The sequence below is a fragment of the Pseudophryne corroboree genome, chromosome 5 (genome assembly GCF_028390025.1).
Source record: "Pseudophryne corroboree isolate aPseCor3 chromosome 5, aPseCor3.hap2, whole genome shotgun sequence".
NCBI lineage: Eukaryota > Metazoa > Chordata > Amphibia > Anura > Myobatrachidae > Pseudophryne > Pseudophryne corroboree.
Genome location: NC_086448.1, coordinates 722,427,324 through 722,451,014, shown reverse-complemented (window position 1 = coordinate 722,451,014; position 23,691 = coordinate 722,427,324). Strand labels below are relative to the sequence as shown.

Below are 23,691 nucleotides of genomic sequence, written 5' to 3'. Positions count from 1 at the left end.
TTGAAGGAGGAGCTAACACGGAGCGATTCCGCTAGGCATGTGGGACTTGTGGATGGAGCCCTTAATTCGCTTAACAAGGATTCACGGGTGGTCAATCTGTTGAAATCAGATCACTACATTTTGGCCACCGTGCTCGATCCTAGATTTAAAACCTACCTTTGATCTCTCTTTCCGGCAGACACAAGTCTGCTGGGGTTCAAAGACCTGCTGGTGAGAAAATTGTCAAGTCAAGCGGAACGCGACCTGTCAACATCTCCTCCTTCACATTCTCCCGCAACTGGGGGTGCGAGGAAAAGGCTCAGAATTCTGAGCCCACCCGCTGGCGGTGATGCAGGGCAGTCTGGAGCGACTGCTGATGCTGACATCTGGTCCGGACTGAAGGACCTGACAACGATTACGGACATGTCGTCTACTGTCACTGCATATGATTCTCTCCCCATTGAAAGAATGGTGGAGGATTATATGAGTGACCGCATCCAAGTAGGCACGTCAGACAGTCCGTACTTATACTGGCTGGAAAAAGAGGCAATTTGGAGGCCCTTGCACAAACTGGCTTTATTCTACCTAAGTTGCCCTCCCACAAGTGTGTACTCCGAAAGAGTGTTTAGTGCCGCCGCTCACCTTGTCAGCAATCGGCGTACGAGGTTACTTCCAGAAAATGTGGAGAAGATGATGTTCATTAAAATGAATTATAATCAATTCCTCCGTGGAGACATTGACCAGCAGCAATTGCCTCCACAAAGTACACAGGGAGCTGAGATGGTGGATTCCAGTGGGGACGAATTGATAATCTGTGAGGAGGGGGATGTACACGGTGATATATCGGAGGATGATGATGAGGTGGACATCTTGCCTCTGTAGAGCCAGTTTGTGCAAGGAGAGATTAATTGCTTCTTTTTTGGTGGGGGTCCAAACCAACCCGTCATTTCAGTCACAGTCGTGTGGCAGACCCTGTCACTGAAATGATGGGTTGGTTAAAGTGTGCATGTCCTGTTTATACAACATAAGGGTGGGTGGGAGGGCCCAAGGACAATTCCATCTTGCACCTCTTTTTTCTTTAATTTTTCTTTGCGTCATGTGCTGTTTGGGGAGTATTTTTTGGAAGGGCCATCCTGTGTGACACTGCAGTGCCACTCCTAGATGGGCCAGGTGTTTGTGTCGGCCACTAGGGTCGCTTATCTTACTCACACAGCTACCTCATTGCGCCTCTTTTTTTCTTTGCGTCATGTGCTGTTTGGGGAGTGTTTTTTGGAAGGGCCATCCTGCGTGACACTGCAGTGCCACTCCTAGATGGGCCAGGTGTTTGTGTCGGCCACTAGGGTCGCTTATCTTACTCACACAGCTACCTCATTGCGCCTCTTTTTTTCTTTGCGTCATGTGCTGTTTGGGGAGTGTTTTTTGGAAGGGCCATCCTGCGTGACACTGCAGTGCCACTCCTAGATGGGCCAGGTGTTTGTGTCGGCCATTAGGGTCGCTTATCTTACTCACACAGCTACCTCATTGCGCCTCTTTTTTTCTTTGCGTCATGTGCTGTTTGGGGAGTGTTTTTTGGAAGGGCCATCCTGCGTGACACTGCAGTGCCACTCCTAGATGGGCCAGGTGTTTGTGTCGGCCACTAGGGTCGCTTATCTTACTCACACAGCTACCTCATTGCGCCTCTTTTTTTCTTTGCGTCATGTGCTGTTTGGGGAGTGTTTTTTGGAAGGGCCATCCTGCCTGACACTGCAGTGCCACTCCTAGATGGGCCAGGTGTTTGTGTCGGCCACTAGGGTCGCTTAGCTTACTCACACAGCTACCTCATTGCGCCTCTTTTTTTCTTTGCGTCATGTGCTGTTTGGGGAGTGTTTTTTGGAAGGGCCATCCTGCGTGACACTGCAGTGCCACTCCTAGATGGGCCAGGTGTTTGTGTCGGCCACTAGGGTCGCTTAGCTTACTCACACAGCTACCTCATTGCGCCTCTTTTTTTCTTTGCGTCATGTGCTGTTTGGGGAGTGTTTTTTGGAAGGGCCATCCTGCGTGACACTGCAGTGCCACTCCTAGATGGGCCAGGTGTTTGTGTCGGCCACTAGGGTCGCTTAGCTTACTCACACAGCTACCTCATTGCGCCTCTTTTTTTCTTTGCGTCATGTGCTGTTTGGGGAGTGTTTTTTGGAAGGGCCATCCTGCGTGACACTGCAGTGCCACTCCTAGATGGGCCAGGTGTTTGTGTCGGCCACTAGGGTCGCTTATCTTACTCACACAGCTACCTCATTGCGCCTCTTTTTTTCTTTGCGTCATGTGCTGTTTGGGGAGTGTTTTTTGGAAGGGCCATCCTGCGTGACACTGCAGTGCCACTCCTAGATGGGCCAGGTGTTTGTGTCGGCCACTAGGGTCGCTTAGCTTAGTCATCCAGCGACCTCGGTGCAAATTTTAGGACTAAAAATAATATTGTGAGGTGTGAGGTATTCAGAATAGACTGAAAATGAGTGGAAATTATGGTTTTTGAGGTTAATAATACTTTGGGATCAAAATGACCCCCAAATTCTATGATTTAAGCTGTTTTTTAGTGTTTTATGAAAAAAACACCCGAATCCAAAACACACCCGAATCCGACAAAAAAAATTCGGTGAGGTTTTGCCAAAACGCGGTCGAACCCAAAACACGGCCGCGGAACCGAACCCAAAACCAAAACACAAAACCCGAAAAATTGCACATCTCTAGTCTCAATATAATGCCAGTGTGTGTGTATATAGCTTTTAGGGTACTTTCCAGCTTTCTATCAGCAGGTTCTTTTAGGGCGGCCGTATCCGGAGACGGTAGTGCCACCTTTTTTGATAAGCGTGTCAATGCTTTATCTACCCTAGGGGGTGTTTCCCAGCGTGACCTATCCTCTGGCGGGAAAGGGTACGCAGCCATTAACCGTTTAGAAATGATCAATTTCTTATCTGGGGAAGTCCACGCTTCCTCACACACCTCATTTAATTCGTCAGATGCAGGAAAAACTACTGGTAGTTTTTTCTCACCAAACATAATACCCTTTTTTGTGGTACCTGGGGTATCATCAGAAATGTGTAATACATTTTTCATAGCCTCAATCATATAACGGGTGGATCTATTGGAGGGTACACTCGTCTCGTCATCGTCGACACTGGAGTCGGTATCCGTGTCGACATCTGTATCTGTCATCTGAGGTAGCGGGCGTTTTATAGCCCCTGATGACATTTGAGACGCTTGGACAGGCACAAGCTGAGTAGCCGGCTGTCCTATGTCGTCAAACCTTTTATGTAAGGAGCTGACACTGTCACGTAATTCCTTCCATAAGTCCATCCACACTGGTGTCGACCCCGCAGGGGGTGACATCACATTCACAGGCATTTGCTCCGCCTCCACATCATTATCCTCATCATACATGTCGACACAGCAGTACCGACACACAGCAGACACACAGGGAATGCTCTTACAGAGGACAGGACCCCACAAAGCCCTTTGGGGAGACAGAGGGAGAGTATGCCAGCACACACCAGGGCGCTATATAACACAGGGATATCACTATACAGAGTGTTTTCCCCTATAGCTGCCTATAATATATATATATTGCGCCTAAATTGTGCCCCCCCTCTCTTTTTTACCCTTTCTGTAGTGCAGGACTGCAGGGGAGAGCCAGGGAGCTTCCTTCCAGCGAAGCTGTGAGTGAATAATGGCGCCAGTGTGCTGAGGGAGTTGGCTCCGCCCCTTTTTCGGCGGGCTTTCTCCCGCTATTTTATCATTTCTGGCAGGGGTTAATATACACCTATATAGCCTCTGGGGCTATATATGGTGTTAGTTTTGCCAGCCAAGGTGTTATTATTGCTGCTCAGGGCGCCCCCCCCCAGCGCCCTTCACCCATCAGTGACCGCAGTGTGTGGAGTGCATGAGGAGCAATGGCGCACAGCTGCAGTGCTGTGCGCTACCTTGGAGAAGACAGAAGTCTTCAGCCGCCGATTTTCCGGGCCACCTTCTTGTTTCTGGCTCTGTAAGGGGGACGGCGGCGCGGCTCCGGGAACGGACGACGAGGTCGGGTCCTGTGTTCGATCCCTCTGGAGCTAATGGTGTCCAGTAGCCTAAGAAGCCCAAGCTACCACCACTTAGGTAGGTTCGCTTCTTCTCCCCTTAGTCCCTCGTTGCAGTGAGCCTGTTGCCAGCAGGTCTCACTGAAAATAAAAAACCTAAACTATACTTTCTTCTAGGAGCTCAGGAGAGCCCCTAGTGTGCATCCAGCTCAGCCGGGCACAGAAATCTAACTGAGGCTTGGAGGAGGGTCATAGGGGGAGGAGCCAGTGCACACCAGATAGTCCTAAATCTTTCTTAGATGTGCCCAGTCTCCTGCGGAGCCGTCTATTCCCCATGGTCCTTACGGAGTCCCCAGCATCCACTAGGACGTTAGAGAAAGATGCATTTCCCTTGCTTGCATTTGAGTGGTATAAAAGTATAATAAACATATGGGGGGGGGGGGAGAAAACCTGTCAGACATCTACAAGATCATATAACCAGTACAGGAAAACCATACATACTAATAACACAGTTGCACTAAAGGAAGTTCCTAGTTTACCCTAGAATTGCTTCTCTGCTCTGAGTTGGGTCACATGTAATAATACCCTGCAGGCTGCAGAAAGTGCCAGTTTCCGCAATTTAGCTGCAAGACTTAGGGGTCTATTCGTGAAGCGGTGAAAAGTGTGGAGAAGTTGCCCATGGAAACCAATCAGCATTGATGTAACATTTACAATTTGCATAACTTCACCACTGTTTTCACTGCTTCATAAATAGACCACTTAAAGTGAATGACTAGCCATTTCGATATAGAAAAAACAGTTCCCGTGTGATTTAGGGGCAGATGTATTAACTCAGGTGAAGTGATAAAGTAGAGGGTGATAACGCACCAGCCAGTCAGCTCCTAACTGTCATTTTTCAAACCCAGCCTGTAACATGGCAGTTAGGAGCTGATTGCCTGGTGCGTTATCACCTTCCACTTTATCACTTCACCAGGCTTATACATCTGCCCCTGATTCTCCAGTGATACTGTCGCCACCTCCAAGGGATTAGCAAGGAAATGCGGTTTATTGGGTAATTTACATGAAGAGAAAGACTAGGGAAATCCTTGGGGAGACATGATGGAGGAGCTATTTGGCATTCCAGCGCCAGCACATTAGACATGTACAATCGTTGCTTACATGGCTACACCAGCGGAAATTGGGCATCTTCAGTAATGCTCTGTCTCTCAGTTTTCTTTGAAATAATTCATAGGTTTCTTGGTCAAGATAGTGATGGATCTACAAAAGCAAGAAAGCATACGGTATGTGAGCATAATGCGGAAACATAGTGATAGGTATAATAATGAGACATTGTTTCATATAGGGAAGCATTTAATAGATTTTTGTAGGGATTTGTCAGAATATAAAAGTTTTAATAAATTGCTATACCTGTATTAACAGTAAGCAAATTAATATCATAATAGCAGAAGTTTAGTTACCGCCTCAAAAGTTTTAAGGAAATCAGGATTTGGAATTGGATGACTAAAACTAGACTTTTGTTGAAGCTAAATCGTGCATAAGGTTACATGTATTAAACTGTCTGTCAATGACAGGAAAGCCGTAAAGTTACTAATTTGATATGAAGTTTACGTCTACTAGAACAATGCGATAATTTATATACAGTATAATATAATGCACTCAGTGCTGCAGATTATTATGGGTCTTGTTATAAGTCACTGAAGTGTTCTGTAATCATATAAAAGCAATAGGGTTTAGGCCAAGTGTTTTTATACAGGTCAAAGAAACCCAAGATTATGGACCTCACATTTTATACAGGGAGGCAGGGAGGGGAGCAGGTACTAATTACATTTACCAGGGCTTGTTAGAGGGGCCCGGGTTCGTCATTGTACACACACATACGCTTCTTACCTATCAATGGCAGCAACCTCTCTCCCAAGCCCAGCACATGTGCAGAGCAGCAGCATTCTCCTCTGGCTGTATGATAGGGGTACTTCAGAGGTAATCGCAGCAGCAAATTTGTTAGCAGTTGGGCAAAACCATGTGCACTGCAGGTGTAGCAGATATAACATGTGCAGAGAGAGTTAGATTTGGGTGGGTTATTTTGTTTCTGTGCAGGGTAAATACTGGCTGCTTTATTTTTACACTGCAATTTAGATTTCAGTTTGAACACACCCCACCCAAATCTAACTCTCTCTTTACATGTTACAGTATATCTGCCCCCCCCCCCCCCCCTCCTGCAGTGCACATGGTTTTGCCCAACTGCTAACAAATTTGCTGCTGCGATCAGATCTGAATAAGGCCCAATGTGCTAATCACTGTATGATCAGTGCAATCCCCCAGATTGCACTGATCACCCCCCTAAGCAGAGTGCCCTATGCATGCTGGGCATGACCACGCCTCCATAATGAGACCACGCCCCCTTCAGTATTGTGCCCAGACTAGCTCTCTTCAGCCCTGTGTTTCTGATATACTACAGGGTACAGACAAAATGGAATTTGGGGAGAAATTTGTTGACAGAAGTGTGTTTTTAAAACAGAAATTGTAGATATAATGTAGGTACTAATACACTGTAAAAAGGTGCTCTACCATCCAGGTGAGAGAGTAGCATACACAAAATATATTTATTAATATACATTATAATATACAACCTGTGTATCCAATAAGCTGAAAAACTCCATGGATTCTTCTGCGTTGCCCTCATTCCCCAGCTCCGGCTTCTTGCAGATCGGACACATAAAGTTTATGACACTCTTCTCTTTGATCACAGAGGAGAAGTGGTGAATGAAACACAGCTCACAGAAGGAACAATTGCAGTGTGTCATCTTCACAAACTGAGAATAAAATATGTCGCTTTTAGAATCGTGTGCACTCTTACTGATGTTCCAGAGTATGTTCACTTTTGTTTTTACTAAACTAAAATAAATACATTTATTGAACTCAGAATAACCCCTCTGCAGTGCCTAAAGCTCTATTCTTATTCTATAAGTCTGCTTTCCACTTTCTGCGTGAAATCTTGCCTAGCCTAAAAGCAGCACCTCTGGAATCCACTATAACATCCTTCATGGGCTTAGGTCCACTAGCTCATTGGCCAGGTGTTCTTTAATAGATGTGCTTGGGTGAGGTTCTGTCTCTTTAAGCCAGTGGGCTAGCAGACCTAAACCCATGAAAAAGCATAATTTGTGCATATAATCTGTGTGATACCTGATGGCAAATGATACAGAGCAGTTCTCTTGTTTGTGTGAGTCAGTGTAGGGACTGGTTAGTAGGAGTGACTCTGACATACAGTAGCTGGCCCACATAACAAATTACTGCAATATTTTGTAACCAACATTCCCTGAATTTGAATGAAACAGTTTGGAGTCACCAATGCAAGAGAAACGAGAGGCACCATGAGTATGGCTGGTAAGGGGTGGGGGGACAGGTGCTTTGGGCCCACGTTCACTTGAATAGTATAGGCTACATAGCAGTCTGTGCATAAGGCACACAGTGACATTGGTGTGAGTGGTGGGAGAAGGCATGGCTGCCACCAGGCTGTATAGCAATGCTGGTCACGTGGGCCACTACCACGACAGGGCTCCTATGCAAAGCAATACAACTATAACACCTGAAATGTTGGAGAAGCGATTTCATCATGGGGGAAGAGGTGGGCAACAGCTACTGTAAATCATAGGCAAACGCAAGGGGGGTTTCTGGTTGCCCAGAAACCCCTCTCCTCTTGGCAAGTGGCGCAAATTATAACAACAATAGCAATGATATATATTCAGATTATTAGAGCTGCCGCAACATCATGCAGTTTAAGGTACAGAGCAGAGCTGCTGCACATGCCCAGTGGTAACAGCTTCAACAGCTTCTTCTACCAAGTTTGCTGTGTGTGTTTCTAAGTCCTCCATCAGTGCACTGGACCAGAGAGTAGCTACCAGGAAGAAGAGACAGGAGCCTTACCATGAGGTGGGAGAATGTTTGCAAAGAAAGCAAAGTACTTGTTCTATTATGTTTATGTATTTATTTATTATAGTATGTTTAACCTTTTCCTGATTACTTTTCTTATTTAGATTATTTAAATATGTTTAATGCAGCCTACACTATAGACCATATATTGTGTTAAATATTAATACTGTATTCCATGTTCCGCCAAGTGGGAGATTGTGGAATGCATCTGGAACCCCCCCTCTAGAAATCCTGCATTCACCACTGTAAATATATATATATATATATATATATAAAATCATTGTTCATTTAATGTATCCAAGGCACAGTGCCGTTTCTAGCGGCGGGCGAGCCGTGCAACCGCACGGGGCGCCCGCCGCGGCACTTTGTTACTCCTTATCGCCTCTGCCCGAGCGCTCCTGCTCGGGGGGCGGAGTTTTGCAGAATGACGCATTTGCGTTGTGACGTCACGACGCAAACGCGTCATTCCGCGAAGCCCCGCCCCCCGAGCAGGAGCGCTCGGGCAGAGGCGATAAGGAGATAAGCCTGGAAGGAGGAGGCGGCCGGCGCAAGGGACGTGAGTCGGCGGGACCGAAGAGCGGGAAGACGTAAGTATTCTCTCTCTCTCTCCCCCCCCACTTGAAACCTGCCTGCCGCTGCCGCACTGTGTAAAATGGGGACACCTGCCTATGGGGATACCTGCCTGCCGCACTGTGTAAAATGGGGACACCTGCCTATGGGGATACCTACCTGCCGCACTGTGTAAAATGGGGACACCTGCCTATGGGGATACCTGCCTGCCGCACTGTGTAAAATGGGGGCACCTGCCTGCGTACTGTGTAAAATGGGGATATCTGCCTGCGTACTGTGTAAAATGGGGATATCTGCCTGCCGCACTGTGTAAAATGGGGACACCTGCCTATGGGGATACCTGCCTGCCGTACTGTGTAAAATGGGGATACCTGCCTGCCGCACTGTGTAAAATGGGGGCACCTGCCTGCGTACTGTGTAAAATGGGGATATCTGCCTGCGTACTGTGTAAAATGGGGATATCTGCCTGCCGTACTGTGTAAAATGGGGATATCTGCCTGCCGCACTGTGTAAAATGGGGACACCTGCCTATGGGGATACCTGCCTGCCGTACTGTGTAAAATGGGGATACCTGCCTGCCGCACTGTGTAAAATGGGGGCACCTGCCTGCGTACTGTGTAAAATGCGGATATCTGCCTGCCGTACTGTGTAAAATGGGGATACCTGCCTGCCGCACTGTGTAAAATGGGGGCACCTGCCTGCGTAGTGTGTAAAATGGGGATACCTGCCTGCCGCACTGTGTAAAATGGGGGCACCTGCCTGCGTAGTGTGTAAAATGGGGATACCTGCCTGCCGCACTGTGTAAAATGGGGGCACCTGCCTGCATACTGTGTAAAATGGGGATATCTGCCTGCCGTACTGTGTAAAATGGGGATACCTGCCTGCCGCACTGTGTAAAATGGGGGCGCCTGCGTACTGTGTAAAATGGGGATATCTGCCTGCCGCACTTTGTAAAATGGGGACACCTGCCTGCCGCGCTGTGTAAAATGGGGACACCTACCTGCCGTACTGTGTAATATGGGGACACTTGCCTGCTGTAATGTGTAAAAAGGGGACTTTTTTATTTTTATTTTTTTTCCCCTGTGGTGGGTGTGATGATATCAGATGAGGCCACGCCCACTTTAATGAGACCACGCCCATTTTAACCAGGCCACACACCCTCGTCGGGAGCGCGCGCATTTTGAAATCTCGCACTGGGAGCCAAATTGTCTAGAAACGGCCCTGCCAAGGCAAGTTATCTAATTTCACACTTAAGAGTCTACATATTGAAAGTGGCTTCTAGAAAGTTTAATGAAAGGGTATAACTCCTTAGTGTTTTGATTATCAGTGTACTATGATGAATTAGTGGGTGTCATATACAAAACAAATGATTTCTTTAAAAGTACTGTAAGTTGAAATGGACAGTTGTGTCCTGATACACCTAGCGTCTTTTCGCTAAATCATACCTCCCAACATGACCCTCTCCAGGAGGGACACAATGCTCTGCTCCTGGACTTGTCTCTCAATTTATGATTGCCCTCACCTGTGTTGAACAGGTGAATGGATAAGAAAGGTGTTTCAGCACAGGTGATGACAATCATACATTAAGAGGAAACACAAGGAGCAGAGCATTCTGTCCCTCCTGGAGAGGGTCATGTTGGGAGGTATGCTATATGGCGCAAAATGCTTGGCATGACGCTCAACAATGGATAGCGACTAGCGAAGCACACTATTCCCTTGATGTGGGCAGCACGGATGCATTTAGAGGAAGCCGCTGACACCGTAAGGAGGCGGGGAAACTCGTCAAGCTTTTAATATACCAGATGTGTACCACCCAATCAGATACCCTGTACAGCAGCACCCTGCAGCATACAGCACTGGAACCTTTCTCCAGCGGTCCCCCGTAGAAGGCTGCAATAAACAGATAAAGCACCAGCAACCGGGAAGGATCATTTGCAGCAGAGGAGTGTGCAGAGTGCTGAGACCACTGTTGCATATTCATTTGTCTGGCCAGACCATTTAAATAGTGCACTGAGTTACATTACTGGACTTTCTGCTGGACGTCAAACTTTATAGAAAATATATTGTGACTACGACATTGACTCTACCAGCTTTGTCTCATACACGCTACAAGTGCAGCTTCTAAATCAACTTGTGTCAAGCAAATTGATACTAATTGGTCATACTGCCCTCATATACAAGTAGACTACAGAATAGCAAGTTAAAAGGAACTGTTGCTAAATATGTTGCACCTGCTGGCAGAATAATAGCTTGCTGTATTTCATTGTTTTATCATTCTTTTTATTGTGGATGTGAAAACCGGCCGGTGGTTGCTCTTCATAATACTCCAATGTAATGCATATTGCATATTGTATTACCTTTGAATATGGGAATTGTTCCCTGCATATCTGGCACTCGTGTGATAGGTATTGGAGAGCAGATGTGTAGTCCGGGCAAGAGGAAACAGCTTCTTGTATATCCTCCATACTCCAGCAGCCAGTGCTCACCATGCATAACCGCTCAAATATTCTTTGTTTTTCTTCCAGTAACTAAACAACATGGCAAGTAGGGAAGGTATATAGAAAACTTCAGTTATTATAAGTTTGCTCTGATTTCATGTCCCAAACAGTATAATAATGTTACTAATAATAATATTGGACATTCCTGAGCGATGACAGTAAGGTGGCTAAGCAGACGCCCGGAGATGGTTCATCTTATGGAAGTGTTATGGGCAGAGGCGTCACTAGGGTTGGTGTCACCCCCATGGACCTCCTTCCATATCAAACCTCACGGAACCCTTAGTAATGTTTTTGTACTAGTTTTACTTGTAAATCATAATTCTTGTATATCACTGAGCACAATGTGACTAGGACACAAAAGGAGACTGTACTGATTAATGGGGGTCATTCCGAGTTGTTCGCTCGTTATATTTTTCTCGCAACGGAGCGATTAGTCGCTAATGCGCATGCGCAATGTCCGCAGTGCGACTGCGCCAAGTAAATTTGCTATGCAGTTAGGTATTTTACTCACGGCATTACGAGGTTTTTTCTTCGTTCTGGTGATCGTAATGTGATTGACAGGAAGTGGGTGTTTCTGGGCGGAAACTGGACGTTTTATGGGTGTGCGCGAAAAAACGCTACCGTTTCTGGGAAAAACGCGGGAGTGGCTGGAGAAACGGAGGAGTGTCTGGCCGAACGCTGGGTGTGTTTGTGACGTCAAACCAGGAACGAAACTGACTGAACTGATCGCAGTTGCCGAGTAAGTGTGGAGCTACTCAGAAACTGCTAAGAAGTGTCTATTCGCAATTTTGCTAATCTTTCATTCGCAATTTTGATAAGCTAAGATACACTCCCAGTAGGCGGCGGCTTAGCGTGTGCAAAGCTGCTAAAAGCAGCTTGCGAGCGAACAACTCAGAATGAGGGCCAATGTTAATGATACAGTATATGACACTTGTATTTCCCTATAGATTGTAAGCTTGCAGCAGGGCCTTCCTCCCTCTATGTCTGTCTGTCTGTTATTACCCGATTTGTCTTATCATTGTTGTTTCCAACTATAAAGTGCAATGGAATATGCTGCGCTATGTAAGAAACTAAAAAGAAAAAAAATGATATCTATAATAATAAAATGTGTCATAGCCATATACTTTATTCCCACGTGTTTTAAGTCAAATTTACTCTATGGAAAGTATCTCCTAGATCAGTGGTTCTCAAACTGTGTGCTATGGTACCCTGGGGTGCCTCAGGACACTTTCAGGGGCGCCTTGGATTGGTGGTCCAGGACCAATTAAAAATATTTATGGTCAATGTCATAGGCAATCATACAATGTGTGACAAACAGAAGCAGATCTTGTCCTTCACCACACAATTGAACCTAAGGATGACCTATAAACACAATTTACTTAATGTAATATTCCTTTCTAAATTTCTCAATTAGAAACTTTTGGCCTAGGGGTGCCATGAAAAAAATTCTGATACTCTATGGCACCGTGCTTCAAAAAAGTTTGAGAACCACTGGGCTAGATAATTCACTTCTCCCAAGTCAAATTTTTTAGAAACTTTGCAACCTCACTCTGCGAGTACTGCAATTTGGCATTTTTAATTGGATCTCACATTTCTAAAGGTGCCCATACATCAGAACGACTCGAGTCTTTTTGGTGTGATTTAGACACATTGGACAGATGTATTGCAAGTAATTATGCCACATCATAAGTATTCTACTTACGATTACGATCTGAGGTGCGGTCCCGCGGGTTGTAAGTAGGGTTTTCAGCTCTTATGTACTGCAGGTAAGATCTGTCAATGTCACATGTGATGAGGTGCACATAGTTAGATCGCTAGCGATCAATCGTGAGTAGGTCGTGAGTGCTAATGAGCGCTTGTGTACGATATCATGAGTCCAGGACTGCCAGGGAGCTTCTGGAGAGTTCAAGGGAAATCGCATGTAATGATCACATGCAATTCATCTTTCTGTTGTATGGCCACCTTCAGGTATGTACATTCATGCGGAAGTCTGTTTCATTACAAAAAAAATGCATTTGCAGACTCGTACTTACAGATTTGTCCTCTTACACTCTTGCTGCGGGAGGGAGATAATACCCCTTTCAGACCGCCAGCTATGAACACGGGTTATTGGCACATAAATGCGCATAACCCATGTGTGGTCTGAAAGGTGCCAGGGAAAATATACAGAGTCGAGCAAACCGATATTTCAACCCAGGGAGCAAGCAGGATTGAACTTGTGTTCCACACCGGCTCGATGCGACCCATTTCCCGTTCACTGTGTGTGTACAGGCGGCGCGTGAATATTATGTGATCTCCAAGCGATGCCCCCGCCGCTTCGCTGCTGACGTCACCAACTCGGCAATATGCCGGGATGCAGGCAGCGACGTCGGTGCTCCTGGGTGCGACCCGCCTCAGGTGGTCTGAAAGAGGTATTATCCTGGTGCTGCCACATCACAGCATGCCTCAGCCTCCCGCAACTAACAAAATCCATTGATATGCAAGTAGTCACAGATGTGTGCATATGCACACACCTGCCAGCGGCCCGAACATTACTGCAATAACTATGGGTAGCAGGAGCATTGCTTCCCACTACCCCTGCTTATTCCTATCCGCTGGCTCCCCCTTACAATTCTGGGCAGCTGGAGCATCATTCTCCCACTGCCTGCGTCCGCATTTGAGGAGGTTTCTGTGTAACGCTACGGTATGCTCTCCTGGGATACACAGCCTGCGATTCATACACATTGCAGGCATAGGCGTGCGCAGATGACAACATGGGGGTGCCGCTCCAGACTTTCCCCCTCCGCCAGGTAAAGGAGTACCTCCTCCACCCCTTGCCCTGGGACATAAGACAGCTCACCTGGGCCGCCAGGTAAGCAGACTATGTCCTGGACTGGAGGCAGAGCCGGCCCTAGGTATAGGCAAACTAGGCAATTGCCTAGGGCATCTGGTATGCCTAGGGGCACAAGCAGATTCTGCTGATTAAAATGATATGCGGCATGCCTATATTCTGTGTGTAGCATTTCGTATGCAGATACAGCCACCGTCGCACACAGTATATAGGCATATCATTTTAATCAGCAGAAGCTGCTTGTGCATCCTAGCCACATAGCAATGCAAATAAAATGCATTTTCATAAAAAATAGGCACCCGACGTTAGCAGAGCTGCCAGTTGACTCACGCCAGGAACTATGTGTCATTATGTGTATAAGGGCACAAATAATGTGTGGCAAATGTGTAAGGGGCACTATGTGTGTCATTATGTGTATAAGGGCATTAACAATGTGCAGCATATGTGTAAGGGAAATTATGTGTATAAGGGCATTAATAAGGTTTGGCATAATGTGTAAGGCGCATTATGTTTATAAGGACATTAGTAATGTGTGTCATATGTGTAAGGGGCATTCCTGTGTGGTAATATGTGTATAAATGCATTACCAATGTGTGGCATTATGTGTATAAGGTGCTCTTCTGTGTGGCGTAACATATAGAAAGGGCACTACTGTGTGGTCTAATGTGTATAAAGAGAAATATGGTATGGTGTAATGTGAATAAGGAGCAATATGGTGATGTGTAATGAGAATAAAGAGCAATATGGTGTGGTGTAATGTAAATAAGGAACAATTCAGTATGATGTTATGTGAATGAGGGGCACTACTGTGAGGAGTAACGTATATAAGGTAAAGTGGTACTACTGTGTGATGTAATGTGAATAAGGGACACTATCACATGATAAATTGTGAATAAAGTTGCACTACTGTGAGGCATAATTTGAATTAGGTTTACTATTGTGTGGGCATGCCGCTTGCCAGCAAAAACACATACCTTTTTGGGCTGTGCGCCCAGTGTGTACACTGTTCTTATTTAAATTACAGGGGGTAGAAAAAAAAAAGGACTGCTAATGGTGGGGGGTGATGGTGCTGGGAAAGGGTTGCAGGGTCAGAGGCAAAACTAGCGGTGGTGCTAGGGGGCACCAGCCAAAATCTTGCCTAGGGCATCATATTGGTTAGGGCCGGCTCTGACTGGAGGGTGGGGGGAGTAGACCATAATGGGGCGGAGGGGGGTAGGGGGGAGTCCGGAGCGGCACCACCGTGTCTGCGTCTGCTCACCCCTATGATCGCAGGCAACTTTCTAGGAGAACACATCTGTATTTGGATACCAGTAACTGAGATAAAAACATACAAAAAAAATAAAAAATAAAAATAAAAAAAATATAAATTAACAATTTATTTTGTACAAATAAATGGTACTTATTTCAATACAATCCATATTTACGTAAGGAAAAAAATAAAATTATATATATATATATATATATATCCTATATATTAGCCCAACTCTGTGATTCTGTGCCTGGCCGTAACGCTGGGCGGAGTCACAGATCTGGGCGGAGTCACAGATCGAGGAGAGGACGGAGGCTGGATGTAGGGCAGGATCAGGAGTTAGCTGTGCAGGTCATAATTATTACACGTCCTGCCTGCGACTCCCCGTCCCGGCACGCTCCCCCTGACTCCTGCACACGGCGGGTACTGGGGTGAGGGCTGCCACTCTCTGCCCCCAGGGCCCCTCCCTCACGTGGATGCCGGCATGATGAGAGCCGCAGGAGCCGCCAGATAGCGGTATACAGGGCAGAACTGCTGCTGCGCACCGCCACCTGCCCCTCCCCCAGGCGGGCGGCTCTGCTCAGGGAGGCAGTGGGGCGCGCAACTGTCAGTGCCGGGTGGTGAGGCGGCGGGGTCCCCGTGCGGCCGATGCTGGGGTCTATGACCTCCTATTCGTCTCCATCCGGCCCACACACCTACCTGCCGCCATTGCGCCTGCGCAGCACATCAGGGGGGAGAGGGACAGAGAGGAGGGGGCTGCAGCACAGACCCCATGCACTCAGCACCATGTTACTAGCAGGCTCCCACGTCCTATGGGGGTCATTCCCACCCGTTCGCTCACTGCGTTTTCACGCAGCAGAGCGAACGGGTCCCTGCTGCGCATGCGCCAGCCCCTTTGTGCGCATGCGACACGGCCGACGGCCATGGCAGGACAGCGATCGTCTCTGCCTGATTGTCAGGCAGACGCGATCGAGGGGCGGGAGGGGGCAAAACACGGCGTTTGGCCCCCATTTCGTGGGCGCGGTCTGTCCAACGCAGGCGTGGCCGGACCGAACGGGGGGCGGGCCGCAGCGGCTGCGTGATGTCATACGCAGCTGCTGCAGGCTGGGGAGCGAGGAGTAGCTCCTGGCCAGCACGCTAAAGCTGCGATCGCCGGGAGTTACTCCTGAAGTGCAAAGGCATCGCCGCTGTGCAATGCCTTTGCACTTCTGCGAGGGGGGGCCGGTCTGACATGCGGGGCGGACTAGCCCTGTTCTGGGCGTCCCCCCGCGTGTCAGGAAAGATGATCGTAGCTGTGCAAAATTTTGCTCAGCTACAATCAACTCGGAATGACCCCCCTATGTTGGGATGGGAGCTGGTGACATAACTGCACTTACCAGATTACCACAATGCCAAATCCAAAATCAAACCAAAAATTACATCATAAGTAAAGGTGCAGTATAGACAGGCCAGCCTATGGCGCTCACTCCCACGTGGCTAAATGTAATGCTAGCCACACCAGTCCCATCACACACCAGCCCCTCCCCCACCTGCACCTCTACCGGACCCCCTCCCCCATACACAGCACCCCCCCATCCGCCCCTCCCCCAGCCGTGGCACCTCAAGGCCCCTACCCCACCCGCGACATAACGGTACCCACCCCTCCACCACCCGCAGCACCTATGGACCCCCTCCCCCATCCACGGCACCCCCGCACCTCCCCCACCCGTGGCGCCTCCAGACCCCCTACCCCACCCGCGGCATCACCGCACCCACCCCTCCACCACCCGCAGCCAACCGGAACCCCTCCCACATCCACCACAGCACCTCCACCGCACCCACCCGTGACACCCCCGCCCCTCCCCCACCCACAGTACCTCCAGAACTCATCCACAGCCCCCACTCCCACGCCCCTCCACCAGCCGCAACACCTCCCCAACCCCTCCTCCATCCACAGCACCCACCCGTCCCCCACCCACAGCACCTCTGGACCCCCGCCTCCATCCGTAGCCACTCATCCCCCACCCACTGCATCAACAGACCCCGCAACTACCCCTCCCCCACCTGCAACACGTCTGAAACCCCTCACCCAACCGCACCTCTTCCTGCACCCGCCCCTCCCCCAAACGCACCCAAAAAAATAAAAAAGTAAAGGTACAGTATCGACAGGCCAGCCTATGGAGCTTACTTCCACGTTGCTAAATTTATTGTTGGCCAAAACAGTCCCGTCACACACCAGCCCCTCCCACACCTGTAGCTCTCCCGGACCCCCTCCCCCATCCACACCACCCCCGCACCCGCTCCTCCACCACCCGCAGCACCTATGGACCCCCTCCCCCATCCATGGCACCCCCGCACCCGCCCGTTCCCCACCCGTGGCGCCTCCAGACCCCCTACCCCACCCGCGGCATCACCGCACCCGCTCCTACACCACCCGCAGCACCTATGGACCCCCTCCCCCATCCAAGGCACCCCCGCCCCTCCCTCACCACCTCCAGACCCCCTACACAACCTGCCCCATCACCGCAACCGCTCCTTCACCACCCGCAGCACCTATGGACCCCGTCCCCCATTGCCGACAACCCCGCACCTGCCACTCCCCCACCCGCAGCTCTCCCGGACCCCATCCCCCATCCACAGCACACCCACACCCGCTTCTCCACCACCCGCAGCACCTATGGACCCCATTCACGCCACCCCCGATCCCGCCATTCTCCCCCACCCCTGGCGCCTCCAGACCCCCTACCCACCCCCGCGGCATCACCGCACCCGCTCCTCCACCACTCGCAGCGCCTATGGACCCCATCCCCCATTGCCCACAACCCCGCACCTGCCACTCCCCCACCCGCATCAACCCTGCCCCTCCCCCATCCACGGCACCTCCTGACCCCCTATCCCACTCACAACACCCCCCCACCCGCAGCGCCACCGGAAACCCTCCTCCATCCACCACAGCACCTCACCCACCCACAACACCCCCTCCCCTCCCCCACCCGCAGAGCCTCCTGACCTACTCCACCATCCATGGCCCCCACTCCCCCACCCCTCCCCCAGTAGCAACACCTCCCTCCACCCTCCCCCATCCGCAGCACCCCTTCCACCCGCAGCGCCCCCCACCCGTGGCGCATCGAGACCCTCTACTCCACCCGCGGCACCACCGCACCCGCTCCTCCACCACCCGCAGCGCCTATGGTCCCCATCCACCATCAGCGATACCCCCAAAACTGGCACCTCCTGACCCCCTATTCCACTCGCGGCACCCCAGCATCCGAACCTTCCCCACCCACAACGCCACCGGAACCCCTCCCCATTGCACCTACCCCCCCACCGACACCCCCCCACCCGCAGCGCCTCCAGAACTCATCCACGGCCCCCACCCCTCCCCCAGCCGCAACACCTCCAGACCCCCCAGTCCGCAGTACCCTCCCCCACCCACAGCACCTCCGGACCACCGCCTCCATCCGCGCCCCACCCACAGCCACTCATCCCCCACCCACAGCATCTACAGACCCCTTTCGCGGCACCCTGCAACCACCCCTTCCCCATCCGCAGCACCTTTGGAACCCCTCACCCAACCGCACCCCCTTGCATCCCCCCCCCACCTTCACCTGCCCTTCCCCCATACACGGCACCTCCAGACCCCCTCCTTCATCTACGGTCCCCCACACCTGTCCCTCACCCACCAGCAACATCCACAGACCCCCTCCCCCATCAGCCCCCTCCCCCCACTCCACCTGCAGTCTCTCTGGACCCCCTCCACCATCTGCACACCCAATTCTCCCCCACCCGCAGCACCTCTTGACCCCCTCCAACATCCACAGCCCACATCTCCCCCACTCGCAGTACCTCTGGACCCCCTCCAACATCTACAGCCCACCTGTCCACCACACGCAGCACCTTGGACACCATCCGCAGCCGCTACCAGTGAGTCCCTGAATCAGGGGTGATCAGCGGCACGGAGAGGCACCTCCACCTCACTGCACCCACCCTCTTTTCCAGACCCCCCCCATTCCCACACTGAACTTACACCTAAATTCTGTATATCGTGCCCTGCAGGCGCTGTTCACGCCGTGGCAAGGGGCTACGCCCCCTTCACCATCGCACGCTCTTTTGTTGTGCAATATTTCATCACTAACAAAACCAGGAATGCTGGTAATTCTCCATATAATACAAATATTGAACACCAGAAAGGCGTGCAGAGGTTAAGGGGGCGTAGCCCCTTGCGACGGTGTGAAGAGCGCCCATAGGGCGCGATGAATCACCTAGTATATATATATATATATATATATATATACACACACTGCTCAAAAAAATAAAGGGAACACTAAAATAACACATCCTAGATCTGAATGAATGAAATATTCTTATTAAATACTTTGTTCTTTACATAGTTGAATGTGCTGACAACAAAATCACACAAAAATTATCAATGGAAATCAAATTTATTAACCCATGGAGGTCTGGATTTGGAGTCACACTCAAAATTAAAGTGGAAAAACACACTACAAGCCGATCCAACTTGTAATGTAATGTCCTTAAAACAAGTCAAAATGGGTCTCAGTAGTGTGTGTGGCCTCCACGTGCCTGTATGACCTCCCTACAACGCCTGGGCATGCTCCTGATGAGGTGGCGGATGGTCTCCTGAGGGATCTCCTCCCAGACCTGGACTAAAGCATCCGCCAACTCCTGGACAGTCTGTGGTGCAATGGAGCGAGACATGATGTCCCAGATGTGCTCAATTGGATTCAGGTCTGGGGAACGGGCAGGCCAGTCCATAGCATCAATGCCTTCGTCTTGCAGGAACTGCTGACACACTCCAGCAACATGAGGTCTAGCATTGTCTTGCATTAGGAGGAACTCAGGGCCAACCGCACCAGCATATGGTCTCACAAGGGGTCTGAGGATCTCATCTCGGTACCTAATGGCAGTCAGGCTACCTCTGGCGAGCACATGGAGGGCTGTGCGGTCCCCAAAGAAATGCCACCCCACACCATTACTGACCCACTGCCAAACCGGTCATGCTGGAGGATGTTGCAGGCAGCAGAACGTTCTACTTGGCGTCTCCAGACGGTGTCACGTCTGTCACATGTGTTCAGTGAGAACCTGCTTTCATCTGTGAAGAGCACAGGGTGCCATTGGCGAATTTGCCAATCTTGGTGTTCTCTGGCAAATGCCAAACGTCATGCACGGTGTTGGGCTGTATGCACAACCCCCACCTGTGGACGTCGGGCCCTCATACCACCCTCATGGAGTCTGTTTCTGATCGTTTGAGTAGACACATGCACATTTGTGGCTTGCTGGAGGTCATTTTGCAGGGCTCTGGCAGTGCTCCTCCTGTTCTTCCTTGCACAAAGGTGGAGGTAGCGGTCCTGCTGCTGGGTTGTTGCCCTCCTACGGCCTCCTACACATCTCCTGATGTACTGGCCTGTCTCCTGGTAGCGCCTCCATGCTCTGGATACTACACTGACAGACACAGCAAACCTTCTTGCCACAGCTCGCATTGATGTGCCACCCTGGATGAGCTGCACTACCTGAGCCACTTGTGTGGGTTGTAGACTCCGTCTCATGCTACCACTAGAGGGAAAGCACCACCAGCTTTCAAAAGTGACCAAAACATCAGCCAGAAAGCATAGGAGCTGAGAAGTGGTCTGTGGTTACCACCTGCAGAACAACTCCTTTATTGGGGGTGTCTTGCTAATCGCCTATAATTTCCACCTGTTGTCTATTCCATTTGCACAACAGCATGTGAAATTGATTGTCAATCAGTGTTGCTTCCTAAGTGGACAGTTTGATTTCACAGAAGTGTGATTGACTTGGAGTTACATTGTGTTGTTTAAGTGTTCCCTTTATTTTTTTGAGCAATGTATAATCAAATTTATATAAGGTAGGCACTCACCAGACTTATGGTAAATTGCAGATAATCTTTTATCAAACCTCACATCAGCAGCATAATCGTGGTTGGTCAACGTTTCGGTCCCAAGCCGGACCTTTTTCAAGACCAGAATGTGCAGCAATCCGAATACACATAATTAAGTGACAGTATATTATTTTTTTTTTACTGTAAATGCTAACTTTTGATCGCACTTTTCAAACGTACCTTAACTGGCCAGCTAAAACAACTGGCAGCCAGCCAGGGAGTAACAGCAAAAGACTTGACAGTCAAGCGCACTTGACTGCAGAACAGGTCCTCCCTCTAGTAACGCAGCGGCTGCAGGTCTCACAGTCTCCTTCCACTTCCCCGCATCGCAAGCAGCACTGGCGTGCATGATGATGTCATCACGCTGTGTGCGCAACGGACAGTCCCGGCCGCGGCGGTGTTGTGCAGGGCTGCAGGCACCAGACGGGAGTAGCTGGATTTTAAACTAGCTTGCGGGGGTGTGGGCATGATTTCGGTGCTTGGGGTGGGGGTGGACACCGCTGTGGACTTTCGCCGTGGACGGGTCTGTGTGTGAGGATGTGCTGATGGGGGTGCGGGTGTGAGTGTGTGGCTCTATTTGGTGTCACCCCATGGAAGGGTGACACCTGGGTGCGGCCCGCAACCCTCGCACCACCCTCATGACGCCACTGGTTATGGGAATCTCTCAGGTGTGTTGCTAATAGTAGAAAGGTGTGTTATAAGAGTTAGATTTGGGTGGGGTGTGTTCAAACTGAAATGTAAATTGCAGTGTAAATATAAAGCAGCCAGTATTTACCCTGCACAGAAACAAAATAACCCACCCAAATCTAACTCTAAATGCACATGTTACATCTGCCCCCCTTGCAGTGCACATGGTTTTGCCGGGTGGTCTTCAGTATGCCGACTGTCGGGATTCCGGCACACAGTATACTGGCGCCGGAATCCCAACAGCCGGCATACTGACAGATTTTCTCCCTCGTGGAGGTCCACGACCCCCCCTGGAGGGAGAATAAATAGCATGGCGCGCATTGCACGCCACCGTGCCCGCAGCGTGGAGAGCACAGCGAGCCCGCAAGGGGCTCATTTGCGCTCGCCATGCTGTCGGTATGCCGGCGGTCGAGCTCCCGGCGCCGGTATGCTGGTCGCCGGGAGCCCAGCCGCCGGCATACCATACTACACCCGGTTTTGCCCATCTGCTAACAAATTTGCAGCTACAATCAGGTCTGAATTAGGCCCATTATACAGTAAGGGTATTCGTTTCCCTCGTCTGCTCATTGGCCAGAAAGACATAGTGGTTTTGCTGCATTTCTTTCTGGCGGTTTTGAGCAAACACAGGCAGGATTGATCAACACAGGGCTGAGAATAGAAAATCCAGTGGTTTAAAAGTCAAAAACTCCAGAGAAGTGCGGTGCTTTAAACCCCCAGCAATACCACCTTTCAGCAAAATTTCCCTGGACTAAGGGGTCTATGTACTTTGTCTTGGAGAGAGGTAAAGTGGATGAAGCTAAAGTACCAACCAGTCAGCTCCTAACTGTCATGTTACAGGCTGTGTTTCAAAAGTGACAGAAAGGAGCTGGTCGCTTGGTACTATGGGGTCTATTTACTAAGCCTTGGAGAGAGATAAAGTGGAGAGAGTTAACGTACCAGCCAATCAGCTCCTAACTGTCATGTTACAGGCTGTGTTTCAAAAATGACAGAAAGGAGCTGGTCGCTTGGTACTATGGGGTCTATTTACTAAGCCTTGGAGAGAGATAAAGTGGAGAGAGTTAACGTACCAGCCAATCAGCTCCTAACTGTCATGTTACAGGCTGTGTTTCAAAAATGACAGAAAGGAGCTGGTCGCTTGGTACTATGGGGTCTATTTACTAAGCCTTGGAGAGAGATAAAGTGGAGAGAGTTAACGTACCAGCCAATCAGCTCCTAACTGTCATGTTACAGGCTGTGTTTTAAAAATGACAGGAGCTGGTTAATTGGTACTTTGTCCACTTTATCTCTCTCCAAGGCTTAGTTCATAGGGGAATAAAAGTCACTTACATCTTATTATCATGTTAGAGTATAAAGAAATAAAGACAAATAGTTACATGGAAGTCATCATTTCTCCCCCTCTGGGAGACGTTGTTGGTTGTACTTGTATTGTCATCATCTGTTGGGGGAAAAAACATGGATGACCTCAATGCTGTACCTGCTGTGTATGTTATGTTACAGGTGCACAGTTATCTCAGAAACATTCTGTTCTGTTTTATTATAACTCTTCACGTATTTGTCATTTACATTACTTTGTTTAATACATTTTTTATAATTAAAATAAAAAAACAATAACCAAACATATTTTTACTGTTTCATATTTCCAAGATTTCAGTAAAATAATTGAACTGTGTGCACATAGCAGTCAGACATGTGCTTGAATTACAACCCCCATGGCTTCTGCTTAATATTGGATTTAATGGAAAATATGCTCCAGGTTCACCACACAAACTAAAATACCTCCGATGTTCATCAGATTACATCAGGGCTGGCCAAACCAGTCCTCGAGATCTACCAACAGTTCATGTTTTCTAGGCCTCCTGGAGATCTGTAGATTTGTCAGTTAGGAATGAATGCAGCACATCTTAATTAGTAATGACTACACCTGTGCACCAGCTAGGTAGTCTGGAAAATGTGTACTGTTGGTAGATCTCGAGGACTGGTTTGGCCAGCCCTGGATTACATAGATC

At 49.3% G+C, this 23,691-nt stretch overlaps 1 protein-coding gene across 1 annotated transcript in view; it reads right to left on the bottom strand.

The window, feature by feature from the left end:
- The window catches only part of LOC134928353 (E3 ubiquitin-protein ligase RNF31-like), a 146,764-nt gene that overhangs the window by 98,716 nt on the left and 24,357 nt on the right, over positions 1-23,691 (bottom strand). The window contains exons 4-7 of the mRNA XM_063923998.1: positions 23,059-23,120; positions 10,883-11,053; positions 6,656-6,838; positions 5,187-5,285 (exon numbers count right to left, since the gene is read on the bottom strand). Coding sequence (XP_063780068.1) covers positions 5,187-5,285; positions 6,656-6,838; positions 10,883-11,053; positions 23,059-23,120 — 515 coding nt within the window. The remainder of the gene's footprint in view (positions 1-5,186; positions 5,286-6,655; positions 6,839-10,882; positions 11,054-23,058; positions 23,121-23,691) is intronic.